This window comes from Schistocerca cancellata, chromosome 2 (assembly GCF_023864275.1).
Source record: "Schistocerca cancellata isolate TAMUIC-IGC-003103 chromosome 2, iqSchCanc2.1, whole genome shotgun sequence".
Classification (NCBI taxonomy): Eukaryota; Metazoa; Arthropoda; class Insecta; order Orthoptera; family Acrididae; genus Schistocerca; species Schistocerca cancellata.
Window position 1 is genome coordinate 927,119,376 of NC_064627.1, and position 19,677 is coordinate 927,139,052.

At 39.3% G+C, this 19,677-nt stretch overlaps 1 protein-coding gene across 1 annotated transcript in view; it reads left to right on the plus strand.

Moving 5' to 3' along the window:
• LOC126162875 (regulatory-associated protein of mTOR) overlaps positions 1-19,677 on the plus strand; it is a 307,137-nt gene that overhangs the window by 8,937 nt on the left and 278,523 nt on the right. Inside the window, exon 2 of the mRNA XM_049919663.1 lies at positions 11,616-11,718. Coding sequence (XP_049775620.1) covers positions 11,616-11,718 — 103 coding nt within the window. The remainder of the gene's footprint in view (positions 1-11,615; positions 11,719-19,677) is intronic.

A 19,677-nucleotide genomic window follows, 5' to 3' on the forward strand; every position in this document is an offset into this window, starting at 1 on the left:
ATTATTGCTTACTGTTGTATTTTGAGTGTTTTGCTGATATTTGTCATTTTTCATTACTGTATCTGGGTATTACTTTCTTTTGTCTCCAAATGTTCTGTCTTTTTTTCTTTAGTGCGGTGAATCTGATTTTGATTTTGACCTAATAATGATCTGTTCCTCTGAGTACTTTAACATTTTAAAACATTTTGAATTTCTTCATGAAAGAATTTTTCCATGTAGACATTGTTCAGATGTCACTCTCCTCTTCTCCAGTCAGGATGTTTCCATGTCATAAGTTTGCTTGGTTTTCTTTTAAAATATGTAGATCTAGAGATGAGCCCATGTGTTCTGCAAATTTCAGCAAGTCTTTGTCCATTTCTATTAGTTTATTTATGTGGAACCCATTTTCCAATTATGTCTCCCTACTTCCTTTCCTTTCCCAGTAGGGCATTAAAAATTAATTAAAAAGCAATAATGAAGAAGAAAGTAGGAATGCTGGTAAACTACTATGTACAGCGTAGTGAAAGCTTTATTGTAGCCAAGATACACACGAAGTCTATGCCTAAAACAATAGTATGAGTTTATATGTCAACTAGTTCTGCAGATGATGAAGAGATTTAAAAAAATATATTATAATGATATAAAAGAAATCATTCAGATAGGTAAGGGAGAGGAATTGTGATGTGGACTGAAATTCAGTTGTAGGAAATGGAAGAAAAGGAAAAAATAGTAGGTGAATATGGACTTGGGGAAAGGAATGAAAGAGGAAGCCATCTGGTAAAATTTTGTGTATAGTATAGTTTAATCATTGTTAAAGAGTTATGAAAGAACATTGTATATGTGGAAGAAACTTGGAGACACTGAAAGGTTTCAGATTGATTTTGTAATGGTACAACAGACATTCTATTTCTGGGGGCAGATGTGGACTCTGATCATAATTTATTGGGTACAAACTGTAGATTAAAACTGAAGAAATTGCAAAGAGGTCAAAAATTAAGGAGATGGGTTCTGGTTAAGTTGAAAGAACCAGAGATTGTTGAGAGTTACAAAGGGAGCATTAGGCCATGATTGACTGAAACCGGAGAAAGCAATACAGTAGATGATGAATGGGTGGCTTTGATTGATGATATAATGAAGGCAGCAGAGGATCAAATAGAAAGATAAGGCATATTGGAAATGAGATTGACAGGAAATACAAAAAACTAAGCAGGAATGGCTAGAGGACAAATGTAAGGATATAAAAGCATATATAATTGGGAGAAAGATAGATTCCACCAATAGGAAAACTGAAAAGACATTTGGAGAAAATAAAAGCAGCTGTATGAATGTCAAGAGCTCAGATGGAGAACCAGTACTAAGCAAGAATGGGGAAGCTGAAAGGTGGAAGGAGTATACAAAAGGACTATAAGAGTGAACTTGAAGGAAATGTTATAGAAAGGGAAAAGGGAAGAGGACATAGATGAAGATAAGACAGGAGATGTGATACTGCGAGAAGAATTCGACAGAGCACTGGAAGAGCAAAGTTATAAAGGACCCGAAAATAGATGACATTCCCTCGGAACTACTGATATCCTTGGGAGAGACAGCCATAACAAAACCATCATACCTGGTATGCAAGAAGAATGTAACAATTAACAATTCCAATTAAAAAAAAAACAGGTACTGACAAGTGTGAATATTCCCTAACTATCAGTTTAGTATGTGATGGTTGCAAAATACTTACACAAATTATTTACAAAAGAATGGAAGAACTGTTAAAAGTGCACCTCGGTGAAGATCAGTTTAGATTTTGGAGAAATATAAGAACACACAAGGCAATACTGACTCTGTGACTTATTTTAGAAAATACGTGAAGGAACGGCAAACCTACATTTATAGCTCTTTTCGATTTGGAAAGAGCTTTTGATGATGTAAACTAGAATACGCTCTTTGAAATTCTAAAGGCATTGTGGATAAAACACAGGGAGTGAAAGGGTATACACATCTTGGACAGAAATCAGACGGCAGTTATGAGATTTCAGGGGCATGAAAGGGAAGCAGTGCTTGAGAAAGGAGTGGGACAGAGCTGTAGCCTATCCTTGATGTTATTCAATCTGGACATTGAGCAAAAAGTAGTGGCAACCAAAGGAAAATTTGGAGAACGAATTAAAGTTCAGGAGAAGAAATGAAAACTTTGATGTTTGCCGTTGATGTTTTAATTCTGTCACAGACAGAAAAAGTCATGGAAGAGCAGTTGTATGGAATGGACACAGTCTTGAAAGGAGGATGTAAGATGAACATCAACAAAAGCAAAGCAAGGATAGTGGAATGTATTTGAATTAAATCAGATGATGCTAAGGAAATTAGATTAGAAAATGAGACACTTAAAGTAGTGGATGAGTTTTTCTGTATGGGCAGAAAAATAACTGTTGATGGCCAAAGCAGAGAGGATATAAAATGTAGACTGACAATGGCAAGAAAAGTGTTCCTGAAAAAGGGAAATGTGTTCCATTGAATATAAATTTGTGTCAGAAAGTCCTTTCTGAAAGTATTTATATATAGTGTAGCCATGTGTGGAAGTGAAACATGGACAATAAACAGTTTAGACAGGAAGAGGCAAAAGCTTTTGAAATGTGGTGCTACAGAAGAATGCTGAAGATTGATGGGTGGATCATGTAACTAATGATGTGGTACTGAATAAAATTGGGGAGAAACAAAGTTTGCAACACAATGTGACTAGAAGAAGGGACAGTTGATAGCCTGGTAGGACACATTCTGAGACATCAAGAGATTACCAATTTAGTAGTGGAGGGAAGTGCTGAGGATAAAAGCTGTAGAGGGATACCAAGAGGTGAAAACAGTCAGTGATTGGGGAAGGGAGGTGAGAAAGGCAGGAAATGCATAAGATAGGAATATGGCACATCTACACCACTACTCCGCAATCCACCTTAACCGCATGTGGCGGAGGGTGACCCGTACCACCACAAGTAATTTCTTTTCCTGTTCCACTCATGAATAGACAAGGGAAAAACAACTGTCTATATGCCTCAGTATGAGCCCCAATTTCTTGTATCTTATCTTCTTGTTCCTTGTGCACAATGTGTGTTGGAGGCAACAGAACAATTTTTAGTCAGCTTCAAACACCGGTTCTTTAAATTTTCTCAATAGTGTTCCTGAAAAAGAATGTCACCTTCCTTTCAGAGATTCCCATTTGAGTTCCCGAAGCATCTCTGTAGTAATACTTGTGTGGTGTTTGAATCTAGTTCTGGCTACAGGCAGAGGAAGTTGTGTGCAGTGCTTGATGATGTGGAGGAGTGGGTGGGGAGGGGGAGATGGAACAGAGGAAGCATGGATCCTTAGAGAATTCTTGGGTGTGGGATGAGTGAAGTTAGGGTCATAAGGCAGAATTGGAGGTGTGTGAGGGTGGGGCTAATGGAGACTGAGACCAGAAGAGATTGGAAAAGATGAATGTGTTGCAAGGACAACTCCAGTCTACTTAATTAAGATAAGTTGGTGTTGTGGGGAAAGATCCAGATGGCTCAACTTATGGAGCAGCCATTGAAATCAACCCTGTTGTGACCAGCAGTGTGTTTTGCTACTGGGTGGTTAACTCTGCTGTTGGCCACAGTTTGGCAGTCACCATTTGTTCAGGTGGACAGCTGATTAGTGGTCATGCCCATATAAAATGCTGTGCACAAATTACTGCAGAGGTAGTAATGATACAACTGCTTACTTAGGTTACCCCCTGTCCTTGATAAGATAGGATGAGCTTGTTACAGGACTGGATTAGCATGTGCTGGGTGAAGTATGTGTGTTGTAAGAATGGACTAGAATATTACATAAATTGGTTCATCTGAAACTTAATCAGAGTCCTCAGTTTTCTTTGTGTGTGTATTGAGGATGCAGCGCTTGTTACCTGTACTCCTTAAATTATTTAAAACACATCATGAACAATGTGCAGTTCATGATGGAATGTCACAGTATTATGAGAAGGAATGCATACTCTTCAAAAAGAGGCATACTTTATTTGTGGTGAATAAATTTTGTATTCATCAATGCTGTAATAACTGTTAGATATTAGCATCTATTTCAACTCTTTCTTAAGTTTACATGATATGCACAATTTGTTTGGGTAGTATGACTACCCATGTTGAATTAGTATTGGTGTTCCCAGGTGGATGGAGGAATCTGTGACAGTGCAAACAAATTAGTGACACAAAACACTTTATTGTTCTGTGATACTTAACTAAAGTTGTACAACAACTTTTAAGGTGTGCTTGTGGACAGATACACCTAAGCAGTGGCCTGTCAGGGCATTTGTTACTGTATACAATGTCAATGAGACTATGTCTGTCCTGGGCGCCACGCTGTCAGTCACTGAAGTAAACACTTTTTCCCTATGCGAAGACTATAGGTGGCTCCACATACAGACTAAGTCTCACAGGTTGATCTCCATACGCACGCACGCGCGCGCGCGCGCCCACACACACACACACACACACACACACACACACACACACACACACACACACACACACTAGGAAGGGAAGGTCAAAATATCAAATTATTTAGAAATGTTCCTGCAGTATTTCCTATTGGTAACCCCTTTCATTATTTATCTTGCTCCTTTTTTTAAATTTTGAGTGATTGTTTTGCAAAACTTTCATTTTCCCATCATATTGCATAGTACTGCAGTAGGTGGTGCACATGTCCATAGTAAGAAATAGCATTCTTAAAACACAATGTATTTACTTAGCCATTGGTCAATAGTTAAAAATGTCCCCTAATAAATGACCACCTAATCAAATTTGTAAACTCCATGTAAGATATTTGTTCAGTGCTACGGCCTCTAATTCTAGGGTTGTATTACTTCCAGTTTTTTCTCTTACACCTCTAAATCCTGTCCATATAGTTTTTTTCTTATTTACCACATAGAACAATCACTAAACCATCTTTATAATTTTTCTGTTGCCACCAAGACCTTCTGCTGTAAATCAGCGATCTTGTATCCATTAATAAAAATACTAGTATCATCTTCAAACAACCCTGGCTTTGCTATTGACAAGTGGTGCTGTAAATCATCCTCAAAGAATTACAGAGAGCCCATCACAGGTCTTGAGGTACTCTGTAGCTAACTTCCCTTCTCCCGAAAAGTAAGTTTTATTTTCATTTCATGTTTATACCATCTGCTGCCTACCAGAAATACAAGACTTAAGTAAGATGTAGGCATTTCCACAGATACTACATTTTTATAACTCTCAAATTTGTAGATCATGATTGATAAGATCAAATGCTTTAGATACATCTAGAAATAGTTCATACTTTAATTCATATTGCTCTGTAGCATTCAAGACGTGCTTCAAGAAGTCAAAGTCAGCTGTTTAAATAGCTGTACTTTCCTTGAAACCATTTTCCAGTATTAACTAGTACTTTATTTTTGTCCAGAAAGTTACATCTTTTATGGATTAGTCATTCAGTTGCCTTAGAAAAGCAAGGCAGTAGTGAGATTGATCTATAGAGTGGTGTGTCTTATGTTTATCCTTGCTGTGAAGTGCCTGTATTATTGACTGTTTTCAGTTTGTTGAAAATGTTTCTGCACCAAATGGCAGTTATATCAGTTAGCTAAGAGAGTATTTTACATGAACTTAGTTTAATGACCTCTTTTGGGATACCATTAGCATTGTAGAAGGATTTAATTTTACTGATTGAATTTATAAAGTCAGTTGTCGTCACTTGGTACACAAATGTGGATTTTCCTTTTTTTAAAAAAAATCATTATTTGAATTTCATTGGCTTTTGATTAAAATTTTGTGCCATAGTTCTGTAAAGTTCATTAAATGTATTAGAAATCTACATTTATTTATTTTATTTATTTATTCATCCATTGATCACTTGGCACAACAGTATAGGACATGTCAGCTACACCACAGACATAATAAATACATACATACACATACACGCAATAAGATAGTATTAGGCAAGGATAGGGCAGGAAGTCGGGCATGGCCTTATCAAAGGAACCATCCCAGTGTTCACTTTATTAACTTGGGAAAACTATGGAAAACCCAAGTCAGGATGGCCAGATGGGCTATGAATCATGATTCTTCCGAATATGAGTCCAGTATATTATCACCACCTTACCCAACTCCCTCATTTTTTTGATTTGGAAAGAAAACTGTATGTACCTAGCCTTCAAGGAGCTTACATCATGTGTGTGAAGGATAATCAGTGATATCTCTAAACATGAAACACTCCTGAATTATACAAACACATGGACACGTTGTATTACATTTCTGGAAAAAAAAAGAACTAAACACACAAACCCCCACAACATTATACCCGTCACAACTTTTCTTGCAAATGGTCCCCTTCTCTGCATCTGAAACAGAAAAAACAGGGAACCAACAGCAGAAACATTCTTGTGCAAAGACACGACAGCATATATGGTAAATCAGATATCAGTAAAAAGTTCACAACAGTAAACAAGGCCTAGAATTTCTGCAAGCTAACATATCATCTACAATGTGGAAACACTTCTCAACAATAAAGGTATTTGACTCTTCTCTAAAAGCTGTCTTCTTCACCAACCTCTATATATGTTGGCAGTGCATGACACCAAAGTGGCTCACACATTTTTGAGTACAAATTGTTCTTACTGTTTCTACAGGGAGGGACCCACAGCTACAGAGTGTTACAACTACAGTAACTATTATTGTTTGCAGGTCTCCAGATTTAGCTGTTGTCATCAGCACACATTTCTATATTTGTAGGGAGGGTGCAGTGAGTGTACACAACTTTTCAAAAATGAGCTTGCAGTGAGCCCTTGTAGAGCTGTGTGACAGGATTTGAATAGTGCTTTCCCATAATGTAAAAATTTCATTTAAGGACTATTAGTTTTACCTCAAAACACTATTTTGTGAGTTACAAAGGACTATAAGTAACCAAAACAAGCCAATGTAGCACCTTCTGGTGAGCATACTTTTCAAATGATTCTCAGAGCAAAAAATGTTTAGTACTTCTGTTGGTGGAAGTAGAGATAATAAGAAAAAGAATGGTGTACCTGTCACTGAAACACAACATTCATCATTTTGTAGTTTACTTTCAGACTCCAACTGAGACCAGTGTTGTGAATTAAAACATAGTGAGAATGAAGTGCAACCTGTTAGCTTAGCCATAAACTGTGTGCAAGTCAACAATGTTCCTGCACAACTGGGCTGATGTAGAAATGTGGAATCAGTAGCTTGACAGTATGTACAAGTATAATTCATACAATGAAAGAAGAGCCCTGTTAGCTGGCAGTGCTCTTGCCAGCTTTCAACCGTGAAGCACAAAAGGTTGTTGGTGGCAGCAAAATTATGTGACTGAAAACAATATTAGCTTGTAGAGCTGCAGTAGCACCGAGGCATTACCAGAGGCAAATATATACAAAATCATGTTACATTACCAGTTGTGGCTGGCCCACGAAGCAGCCACATCACGCCCACTTTAAATGTCAGGGCTCTTATTCTGCTATATGTGCTATAAGGAGGGATCTTCAGAGCTGTTAGATAATGGACAAAGAAAGATGTTTATGAAATGGCTTTATACACAGGATTTTGTTTAATTTTTGTGTTCACATGCTTCTGTGAATAAGGGAATTGTATCTGCATATTTTTCTGCATTGACTAGTGAGTACTAATTTATTTAGAAGTTTTTGCAAAAAATTTAGTGCATCTTCGTTGTGTGAGCTGAATTTGGAGTGTAGTAAAAACCAAAAGCAGTGTAGCAGCACGATGTAGACTGCACCCAGATATTCCTTGGATTTGTGTTAGATTATTTGTAGTATCTTGGCTTAGTGTTAGATTACTTGCAGTATTGAAGAAAATCGATTAAAATTGGATAGGGACTCCACCTGTTGTGGACAGATGCTGGGGAATTTGAGTCATGTCTGTAAACAGCTGGAAGCTCTGTCGACCATGGTCTACAGGCTTCAGATTACTGCCCTAGGCTGCAGTGGCAATGGGGTACCTGAGATTAATGCATTGAAACTTCTGGAGCCTGTAGTGTCACCTGGGGTCCTTAATGCCACACCACCCAGATTCACAGGATGCATCTGGTCAACACATATTTGGCGACTATTGGCAAACATTGGTAGGGTTGCAAATCTCTGGGCAGAAGTCGAAAGTGGGTACCAGCATGACGGCTACCCCTACTTTTTAAAAACAAGTTTGAGGTATTGCTCATTGCTGAAAATACATCTGAGACAGCATGGGACGCCTCACCTGGAATGGAGGCCGATCGTCCTGAATGATGTGAACAAGAATGGGAGGGGATACTTGTCATTGGGAGCTGCAGTGGTAGGTGGGTGATGGTTTCCCTTACAGAAATAGTGGGCATGCTTGGAAGGGAGGCCAGTATTCACTCTGTTTGCTTGCCGGAGGTTGTGTCTGAGATGTGAAGGAGGCTCTGCCGGCAGCAGTTGAGTGCACTGGATGCACCTGGCTGCATATTGTGGCTTGAATAATGTGTACTGCCTAGGTTCAGGAGCCATTCTCGCTTCCTACAAGTGGCTGGCTGATGGGGTGAAGACAGCTAGCCTTTGCTCACGGGGTGGAAGCAGAGCTAGCATTTTGCAACATTGTTTTCGGAACCGATTACAGTCCTCTGGTTTGGAGCTGAGTGGAGACTGAAATCAGAGGTTAGACAATTCTATGATGATCTTGGATGCAGACCTCCACTATTTGGTGGAAAATTTTAGAAACCCCTTAAGAGATAAGCATGCTTTATAGGGAGGTAGCGAGAACTAGGATAGTGAAGTACATGTGACATGCACATTTGGGTTTATAGGATAAAAAAAACCCTACACATACCCGATAAGATGTATTGATTTCAGCCAAGGGAAGAATACTGTCTCCATTAACTGAAGAAGTAAAGTTCATCATCACAGATTGGAGAAAGCTTGTTGGTGTAGTGTTAGTTAACTGCAGGAACACACATGGAAAGGTCTATAGTCAGTAACAGTGCCCTCATAGTACTAGGAGCAGAAAGCGGAATGAAACCAGATATTAATGACAATGAAGTTTTAAATTCCAATTGGATATATATTGGAAAAATAGGTTGAATGCCAGCTGTGGAGGCATGTTTATAGCCGAAAAAAATATGATAATACTAGTGAGGTTAATACATATTCAAAATGGACAATAATTTGGGTAAAGATAAGTGGTTGAAGATGGATCAAACGTTGTCATTGGATGCTTTCATAGATCTTCTGCCTCAGGAGCAATAGTGATAGAACATTTGAGGGGAAACTTGGAGAATATTTTGTGTATAGACTGAGAGATTAAAGTGATTAGGGCAGTCTACAAGGACAGGGAACATCTGAAATTGTTCTGAATGCTTTATCCAAAAATTACCATCAGCAATTAATAAAGAGCCGACTCATGAAGGACACCTTTAATCTGGTGGTGACAAACAGACCTGAATTTTGGAATCAGTTAGGTTAGAAAAGGAAATCTGTGGTCATCAGTCTGCTACAGTGTCGGCGAATACGAGTGTAAATAGGATACAAAGAAAAGTAGGAAGATCCTACTGCTTAGCAAGAGTGACAATAAACAGATTTCAGATTACCTGGGTGATCAACATTAAAATTTTATTCAACAGCTATGTTAGAAAGCTGCTACGAAAGTAACGAGAGTTCACTGCAAATTTAAAAGTAGCCAAAGCCTCACAGACAAACAAAAGCTGAATGAAGCCAAAATTAGCTAAGGAGAGCCAAACCAACTTGACAGGAAACCCTGAGAAGACTTGGTTTTAGGTTAAATCGGTAAACGAATTGATGCCATCTGTCTAGGCACTCTGTGATCATAAAGGCATTGAGATGGAGGATGGCACAGCGAAGGCCAAAATACTAAATGTCTTTTGGGAAAACAGTTCGCTGAGGAAGATTCCACTGTAATTCCTTCTCTAATTGTTGCACGAATTTCAGGTTGACAAACGTCAGAAATGTGACCATGGGATAGCTAAATAATTGAAATCACTCAAAAGAGGAAATGCCACTAGACTTGATGGGATACCAATACGATTCTGCATAGAGTAAGTGCCACAACTTGCTCCTTTCCCAGCAGTGATTTACTGCAGGTCACTTGGGGAGGAAAGCATTCTTAATGGCTGAATAAAAGTGTGTGCTGTTACTGTTTTCAAAGAGGGTAATCAGACAGATGCACAAGACTATAAGTTTATATCTCTGATGTCGGTCTGTTGAAGAATTTTGGAACATTTTTTACACTCAAGTATTATGGCTGTTCTGGAGAATGAAAATCTCCTCTATAGGAATAAACAAGGGTTCTGAAAAGAATGATCACGTGAAACCCTGCTCATTCTGTTCATCTTCAAAACCCAGAAAGCAATAGATGCCAGCACTTAAGCTGATGTCATGTTGCTTGATTTCCAGAAGACATTGTTGAACACAGTTCTACACTGCTGTCTAATGAATTAAATTCAAGCGTACAAAATATCAGACCAGTTGTGTGATTGGACTGTAGAGTGTCTAACAAACAGAGCATAGCGTGACATTCTCAACGGAGGGAAATCATCAGACGTAAAAGTGACTTTGGGCATATCCCAAAGGAGTGTCAAAGGATCAGTTTTTTCCACAATATATAAAAATGATGTAGTGGAGAACATTGTACATTCTGTGAGTCTTTTCACAAACTATGCTGTTGTATGCAGAGAAGTCATAATGCTATAAAATTGTAGCAAAATGCAGGAACACTGTAGAAGATTGATATTTGGCACAGGGAGTGGCAATTGACCCAGAACATAAATGAATACACTGTTAGACAAAAAAGTGACACACCATGAAGGAATTATTTGCATGCGCTAGAAATTAGTGTGATCTACATATACAGACAAACAAATGATTACAATTGCAGAAAATTTGTATGATTTATTTAAGAAAAAGAACGTCACAAATTGAGCAAATCAGCAACACAGTGATCCACCTGTGGCCCTTATGCAAGCAGTTATTCAGCTTGGCATTGATTTATAAGTTGTTGGACATCCTTCTGAGAGATATCGTGCCAAATTCTGTCCTACTGATGCATTGGATTGTCCAGATCTGGAAATGGTTGGAGGGCCCTGCACATAGTGCTCAAAACATTACCAATTAGGGGATAGAAGTTTGGCGCCCCTCTTGATGTTATTGGAAAGTAGCAGGCTACGTGCTGGTACCGTGTTTCACCCTCTCCCTTCTTTTTATCCATAACTACAGCAGGTAGACAAGCACTCATCACAGTTATCTACACAACACAGACACACTCAACACTTCATAATAGGTTGTGGAAAGACAATGATAAACCACCTCCACTATGGCATAATTTAGAACAGCTATGCAGGATTTCTGCATCTCCACCTCTATACCCTTTCCCTGAGAGTGGGACAACTTTGACTTTGACTTGTAACTTGCATTCATAACACCTCCGTAGTGGCAATGTTTGGTTTGATGAACCGTTTCTTATAAGTCTGTTTACTAAATACCTACTACTTTTTTCAAAATGCAGTTGAAATGCTTTTTGCAAAGATTTTGTTAGTGGTTAAGGAGCCTTTCAATACTTTTCTTCAAAGTGGAGCTGTGGCAGTTAATAAATACATACTTTGATGGACAAAAATATTGATTGCAGATGAAAACTGTGAGTGTGGCTCTTGTGCTCTGCCTTAATGTGGGTGTCGATCCACCAGACGTAGTAAAGACACAACCATGTGCCCGTCTTGAATGCTGGATAGGTAAGTAATGATTGAGCTCAAATATATTACATTCTGTTTTTACTGAATACAAGTTTCATGTATAATAATTAGTAAGTCACTGCTGAAAGAAAACTGTATGCTTGAATTAAACGGTGGAAAGTCCAGTTTGAAATATCAACAATATTGTGAATAGGAACCATTGCTACTCGTCATAAAGGTGACACATTGAGCTGCAGACAAAAAAACTTTTACGCTTTGAGCTTCTGGCCAAAGCCTTCTTCAGAAAGGAAAACATGCACATATTCACACAAAAAAGCTCATCTCACACACACATGGCACCTGTCTTTGGTGCATCTTGCCAGAATGCAACTGTGCCGTGTTTAACTGAAGCAGCAATCTGGAGTGGGGTGGCAAGAGGAACTGATAGCAAGGGACAGATTGTTGGCGGGGGGGGGGGGGGGGGGTGACAGAAGTCGTCAGCGCAACCTGGCAGAGTGTATAGGGGTTAGATGGTGACAGGACGAGGCTGTCAGGTGCAGTGTCAGCAGGGTGTAGGGAGGGAGAGAGATGGGTGGGGGGAATGGATAAATGGAAGGAGAGGAGCAGAGAAGGGGAAAAGACCAGTGTGTGCATTGGCAGAGAGCATTGCCCAATGAGGATGAGAGGACTGAATAGGCAAGAGATGATAGGACGGGCATGGAGCGGGGGGGGGGGGGGGGGGGGGGGGGGGGAAGTTGGGTGGCTAGTGTAGGCGTAGTAGATTACCATCGGTTGAGGCCAGGTGGTGGAGGGGAGGATCCAGATGGTAGACAGATGGCTGATAATCACACCAATATAAAAAGCTGTGCAATGTTTGCAATAAAGCTGGTATATGACATGGTTGCTTTCACAGATGGCTGAGCCTCTGGTGGGGTAGGATAAACCTGTGATAAGACTGGAATAGGAAATGCTGGGTGGGTGGATTTGGCAGGTCTTATACTTGGGACTTCCACAGGGATATGATCCCTGTGGCCAAGATTTGGGGTTGGGAGTGGCATAGGGATGGACTATGATGATGCGGGGTTTGTGTGGGCAATGAACACCACTTTAGGATGGGTGGGAAGGATCTTGGGTAAGATGTCCCTCATTTTAGGACAGTATAATCGATAGTCAAATCCCTCATGAAGGACATGGTTCAGTTGTTCCAGTCTAGGTTGGTATTGCTTGACAGAGGGGGTGCTCCTTTGGGAGGATTGAGGGTATGTGGGGATATGGAATGGGAGATCTGTTGGTGGACTATGTTTGGGGAGATACTGTCTGTGTGTGAAGGCCTACAAGAGACCTTCAGCATACAGAGCAAGGGAGTTCGTGTCACTGCAGATATTCTTTCCCAGGGTGGCCAATCTGTACGGGAAGAATTTTTTGGTGTGGAAGGGATGGCAGCTGTTGAAACACAGGTAATCTTGGTGGGTTTAATGTGGACAGAGGTGTGGATGGAATCATCAGAGAGGAAGGTGGCATGCTGTGTTGCGGAGAATTTGGGCAGGAAAGAGGGAAGGAGAGGAAAAGACAAAAGGATGTGGGCTTTAAGGGAGAGGATAAGGAGTCATTCCAATCCCGGGAGCAGAAAGACTTACCTTAGGGGGAAAAAGGACAGGTATACACTCGCACACACACCCATATCCAACCGCACATACACAGACACAAGCAGACATATATATTAGATATATTTTTCCCACGTGGATTGTTGTCTCATATTTTCAGATTATTAGCTGTACAGCAAATGAGTAAGCTGTAGGATTTGTAGTGTTGATAAATCAGGCACCAGTTATGGAAATAAACATATGCAGTATAATGTGAACTAAATAATATGTTATTCTAAACAGAAAAGAAAAACTGTGTAGAATTTTTCACTAGATGATGGCTCAACATCTGATACAGCAATTGGGAGAGTAAGACTTTAGGTATTATTAGCAGTTGTCGCTTATAACTTTTGGGAGTACTTGCAATACGTCTCTCCTCCAGCTATGATAATGTTACTTCAATGATTGAGATGTGTTCTGAGTGTATTTGGCTGCAGTTCAGAGCAGTTCTTGGGCGAAAACATTGCTAGAAGACCACAGAGAATTAAATGTCACAGTACAAGTACTTTAAAACATATATAGCTGTGGCAGAATTCATTGTAGCTATTTTGAATCTGATGACTACATCCAAAACAGCACGCATTTGTCATCTGCTTAGGAAAAAGGAATTATGTATATATTTATGAATCACTGTAGGGGATCAGAAATTTACTACATAAAATCACTTTTGAGTGACGCAGATTAGAGTATGGCTGTCCCTTGTGAACACCGTAATTACACTACCACACAAACAGTTGAGGTTACTCTCATCTGGTATGAGACGTTCCCAGGGAGGGGGAGTCCACTGGGGTCTGAACCGCACAATAACCCTGGGTTCGGTGTGGGGCGACAGTGGGGTGGGAGGACTGCTGTGGCCTGTTGTGGGGTTGTGAACCACTGAGGGCTACGGCGGGATGAAGCCTCTCCGTCATTTTTAGGTTCTGGTTTAATACACAATGGCTGTCCCTACAGAAGGGAGAAAATACTTCTCATCAAAAAACACTTTTCTTTACCATATCTTTAACAAAAGTAAAGAACACTACAACACTGAGAAGTAGCTTATGATTCAATGAACTGGAACATTCTGTATTGTATGCCACTTAGTTTTAGTTGCTATTGTTATTGCTGTTGTTATGAAAATCAACAAGATTGTGTGCACACTTTAGGACAAACATAAATATTCTGAGGTAGAAAGTTGTGAGAAGTTGAAACTGACTGTTGTGATAACCATGTTAAAAAAGTTACAGGATGAATCCAAATTCCACTGTCAAAATTTTGGATGTTTTCCAGGGATATTTCCTGAGTAATTTGATACAATGGACCCATGGTTTTCAGTAGCTCGTTGTAGAGTAGTTGCATTTTGTTTGATTTCTTACCCCCACTTATCTTTTTATCTCTTTTGAACTGAAAATTTCTGTACAACAGCCAAATGTCAACTTCTTTGGAAACAAACTTCTTTTATCCACTCGCAGAACTTGCTTTTGATAATAGTAATGCACACTCTTTTTCTCTTTGTTCTCAGCGTTCATGATTCAGTCTCAGGTTTGTTTGTTTTAAAAGTTTATTTGCATGCTAACAGTGTAATACAGTGCTGTGGATAGGTTTACTGATGGTGAGTTGTCCATTATACATCTTATGTCTGGATTCATTGAGTGCAATGGAAGGCCAGCTCAATAACGCTATGCATGGATGCACCGTATGCAGTGCACTAATTTTGCATATATCTGAAGGTTATTGAACTACTACTCTGTTTTGTATTCTTTGTTTTGGTGATTGTGTATTAGAGGCTTTTTCACCATTGTAAGATATTTTCACAGAAACAAAGGTAACAGACAAAAAAACATAATTGTACTATTACTTTGTAATGAGCCACTGAAGACAATGAGTCCCTTGTTCCAAAGTAATCAGGAAATACTCAGGAATGCTCTGGAGTTAAGGTTCACCCTGTGGACATTAGCAAAGAATTCATTATGTGGATTCCAGATTATTAATGCCCTCAATGGCTACAATAATTCCAGGGAGACTCATGATATATGAGACCAACTTTGAATGTGACCACTGCTAGACATGAATTAAAAAGAAGCATCTATCAGTGAGTAGGAAGAAAATTTATAGGAAGGAAATCCTGAAATATGGAATACACGGTTTATTATTCAATCAATAAGCCTCAAATGAATACAAAAACAGGTTGCGCTGATCAGCAGCCACAACAACACTGATACAAGAAGTAGCAGAACAAACATCAAGTATGAAAAAATGAATTGTGATGGGATGAAGTCTGTCAGGAAGCATTACAGAGAAAAACTGAAGCTTAGAATGGATGGAACTCAACTCATTGACAGTACAAACAAAATCAGCATCCAAAAATATATGTGATAACTGAATAAACTTTGGCACTCATAAGTAAAGAAAAAAGTGAAGTTCACAAATTCAGCATATGTAGCTACCTCAAATGTCTAAACATTACTCAAATGTTACCCATTGACTCTGTTATTTATGGACATAAGATAAGTCTCAATAGCAGTGGTCAAAATTACCAACAATTAGCAAATTATTTCCATTGATTGCAACAGTTCCATAAAGAATATAATTGATTCAGAACTACTTAATAAGGATGAAATCAGGAGAAGAATACGGGCAGAAGTAAAGCTGTGAGGACGGGGCGTGAGTCGTGCTTGGGTAGTTCAGTTGGTAGAGCACTTGGCCGCGAAAGGCAAAGGTCCCGAGTTCGAGTCTCGGTCCGGCACACAGTTTTAATCTGCCAGGAAGTTTCATATCAGCGCACACTCCGCTGCAGAGTGAAAATCTCATTCAGGAGAAGAATAATTTGAATGAAAAACCATATGGCATTGGGTAAAGACTTCATAGTTACAGAGGTACTCAGGTATGTAAGAAAGCACTTCATTCGTAAGCTGGCTCAACTGTCTACTTTGACTGACTGCTTTAATTGCTATTTCATTTGTGGTATGAAGTACTGGACACCTGTCTCACACCTGGTTACAGTTCAGATTACAAAATTAGCTGGCTTCTTTCTAAGATGCTCTGAACATTTATGAGAGATTCATTTTTGGATTTGAGTTTGGTTAACATTCAACAAGAGTGAGGCCCATTTTGTTCACTGTCTGGTACTTAACCCTCAAGTACTTTATCTTCCAGATAGCTGTTGAGTTTTATACAACTTTAATTGGTGATGATCAAGTACCATACGATGCACCTTTGTGAATTACTTCTTTAAAATAAAATGGGACCTTAATTAAATTCAACTGCCAATTTCCTCACTGTTGAAAATGAGAAAGCAGCTTTGTCATGAACCTTCAGAAGCTTTGGTTCAGTTTCCATTGATGCTAAGTCATCCAAGGTTGGCTAGGTGTTTTATGTGAACAAAATGCATACAACAGAAGTTCTTTCAAAAAGCTGTATGAGCAAAACTATTCTTCATATGAAGTTGACATTTGATACATGGAAAATCTCGAGTGACTATTGCGAGCAGATTGTATCAAAGCATCTTCCACAACTCCAGTTACATAGATTTCTTATAGAACACTTTTTCAAGACAATAAGAGCTAATGGATCTATTTAACACTAATATAAAGGAAATTGAGGCAATAATCAAGTGTATGAAGTGTAAAAATTCATATTCTTATGATCATATACTGCTCAAAAGAATAAGGGAAACGTGACTTTAGGCGTCTGCCATACTCTACTGAGGAATAATTGAGGACTGGGTGTGTTACCAAGTTATACTTTTGCCTTTTACAATTAAGTTCACTACAAAACATTATTACATCCTTGTTCTCTTACATAACAAGTACTGAAATATCCAACAAGTGTACAGAAACAGAGTGGAATCAATCTTTCACCCCTCATTCTTGATGATTTTCATTGGACTCTGAGAACTTCAATAACATGTATGCCTTCCTTGGGCATTTACCAATGCCTGACTGGTACCTGGCATGCTCTGTGCAAGTCTACAGAGGTCACCCTGTGTTATCCATTTCCATTCTTCAATGAGAGCCTTGAGAGTTTTTGAAGAGTCTGTGGTGGAATAGGACAACCATGAACATGTCTCTGTCAAGCATGTCCCACACATGCTTGATGAGGTTTAGATGAGAACTCACTGCTGGCCTGTCATTACTTCAATATCCAGATTTTGCGAGACATCACTGGTGATGTGCGTAACATGGGTCCTGGCATTATTGTGGATGAGAAGAAATTCAGGGCCACTACCATATGCAACAGCCACAACATTGTCCAGCAGGATATGTTCAATGTACTGCCTGACAGTGAGGCGATTATGGGCAACAACAAGATCTGTATGGCTGCCAACACTAATGCCTCCTCTCACCATCACACAACCTTGGCTGAATCTGGCAATTTCCTGGACACCATTTGACATGTAATACTCGCCAAGGTGTCTTCACACACGTACATGGCCATCACCTTGCATCAGAGGAAATCTGGAATGTCTGTGAATAACACGTTTCACCAGTGACAAAGTTGCCACTTGGTGTGTGAATGACAGAACTGAATGCAAACTGCAAGTTGTTGCCATGCCAAGTGAGGCACTCAGACATGATTTATGGGTCATAAGGTCCTTTCTCATAACCTGTTCTGTACAGTCTGGTTGGACGCAGCAGCTCCAGTGGCCTTTCAGAGATCATCTTGCAGTGCTATGATGGTAACTATACAGTGCTGCAATGCACAGATGGCCAGATATGGGTCTTCACAAGTGGTTGTAATATGTCCTTGACCTTATCCAACTCACCTATTGTACTGACTTGTTTCCCTTAGCGTGCTAGCAACCTATGGGTGACAGATGGAGAGATACTGGCATCTGGAGCAACACAATGGATAGTCCATACTTCATGGATCAGACTGCCCTGCAACTTGCACTGCGTTAAGATGCCGCATTGCATGTGCTTGACTGAACACAGTGAGTACAAATGACAACTGTCTCCTGTGTACCTCATTAGAGAACAATGGGACACCAGTACACAGTTCCTTTTGAGGTATCAATCATACTGTAATGCATAAAACAGACAATAGATGGCGAATTACTTTATTCGTTCCATACATTGAAAGTGCACCTCTCTTGCTATGCAGTAAGACCACAGGTACTGTCTGTATCAAAATAGAGTTTACATAATGGATGTTGATACACTTGTTCCCTAATTATTTTTGAGCAGTGTATTTGTTCAGCCCATGTTAGTGGTATACGTAAGTTATTTGTGTCTCATAACTTTTCATCAGTGTTTGCCCAGATAAACTTCTTCAGAAAAAAAAGTACTTGTTACCCACAGTCACACAGCATTGAAAAGGCCATTTGTAATGGAAGAATTGTCTATTTCTGTGAGCACAGTGGTTGGACATATTCACATTTCTATTTTAGAAATGGCTATTCAGTTGACCAGACACTATTTCTCGTACAAGAAGGTATTGATAAAACACAGCAACAGTCGAGTATCTTCTGTTTTGATATAAAGGGTTTTGAATATGGTGACTGTAGTATGTTGCAAAATAAATTAAAACATCATGAAATTAGAGGGAAGGCATTCAGTTTCTTGCAGATGTATCAGGGTGCTTTGGCTTATTTCTTTACAAAGTGTTTTAATAGTGTTTTGCAGTTAACAACGTTACTTTGTACAATAACAGTATTATGAAAAGGGTAGTTACTATACACCATATAGCAGAGGTGCTGAGTTGCATATAGGCACAACACTGTCATGCAACTCACACCCACATGACCATATTTCCTTGGTTGCCAAGGCCTTGGCAACTAGAGAATGTGGTCGTTTGCTGTTGTTATGTGTGACTTATAGGCAGCTTATCAGCTGTTCTTGTGGAGATCTCATACTTTCTTCACAAAATAAAATCAGCAACAAAAGGAAATTGTTATTATTATTGTTATTATTATTGTTATTATTCAGATAGTGAAGGGAGATGAAAATTTAATAGTCATGGGTGACTGGAATTCGAGAGTAGGAAAAGGGAGAGAGGGAAACGTAGTAGGTGAATATGGATTGGGGCTAAGAAATGAAAGAGGAAGCCGCCTGGTAGAATTTTGCACAGAGCACAACTTAATTATAGCTAACACTTGGTTTAAGAATAATGATAGAAGGTTGTATACATGGAAGAACCCTGGAGATACTAAAAGGTATCAGATAGATTATATAATGGTAAGACAGAGATTTAGGAACCAGGTTTTAAATTGTAAGACATTTCCAGGGGCAGATGTGGACTCGGACCACAATCTATTGGTTATGACCTGTAGATTGAAACTGAAGAAACTGCAAAAAGGTGGGAATTTAAGGAGATGGGACCTGGATAAACTGAAAGAACCAGAGGTTGTACAGAGTTTTAGGGAGAGCATAAGGGAACAATTGACAGGAATGGGGGA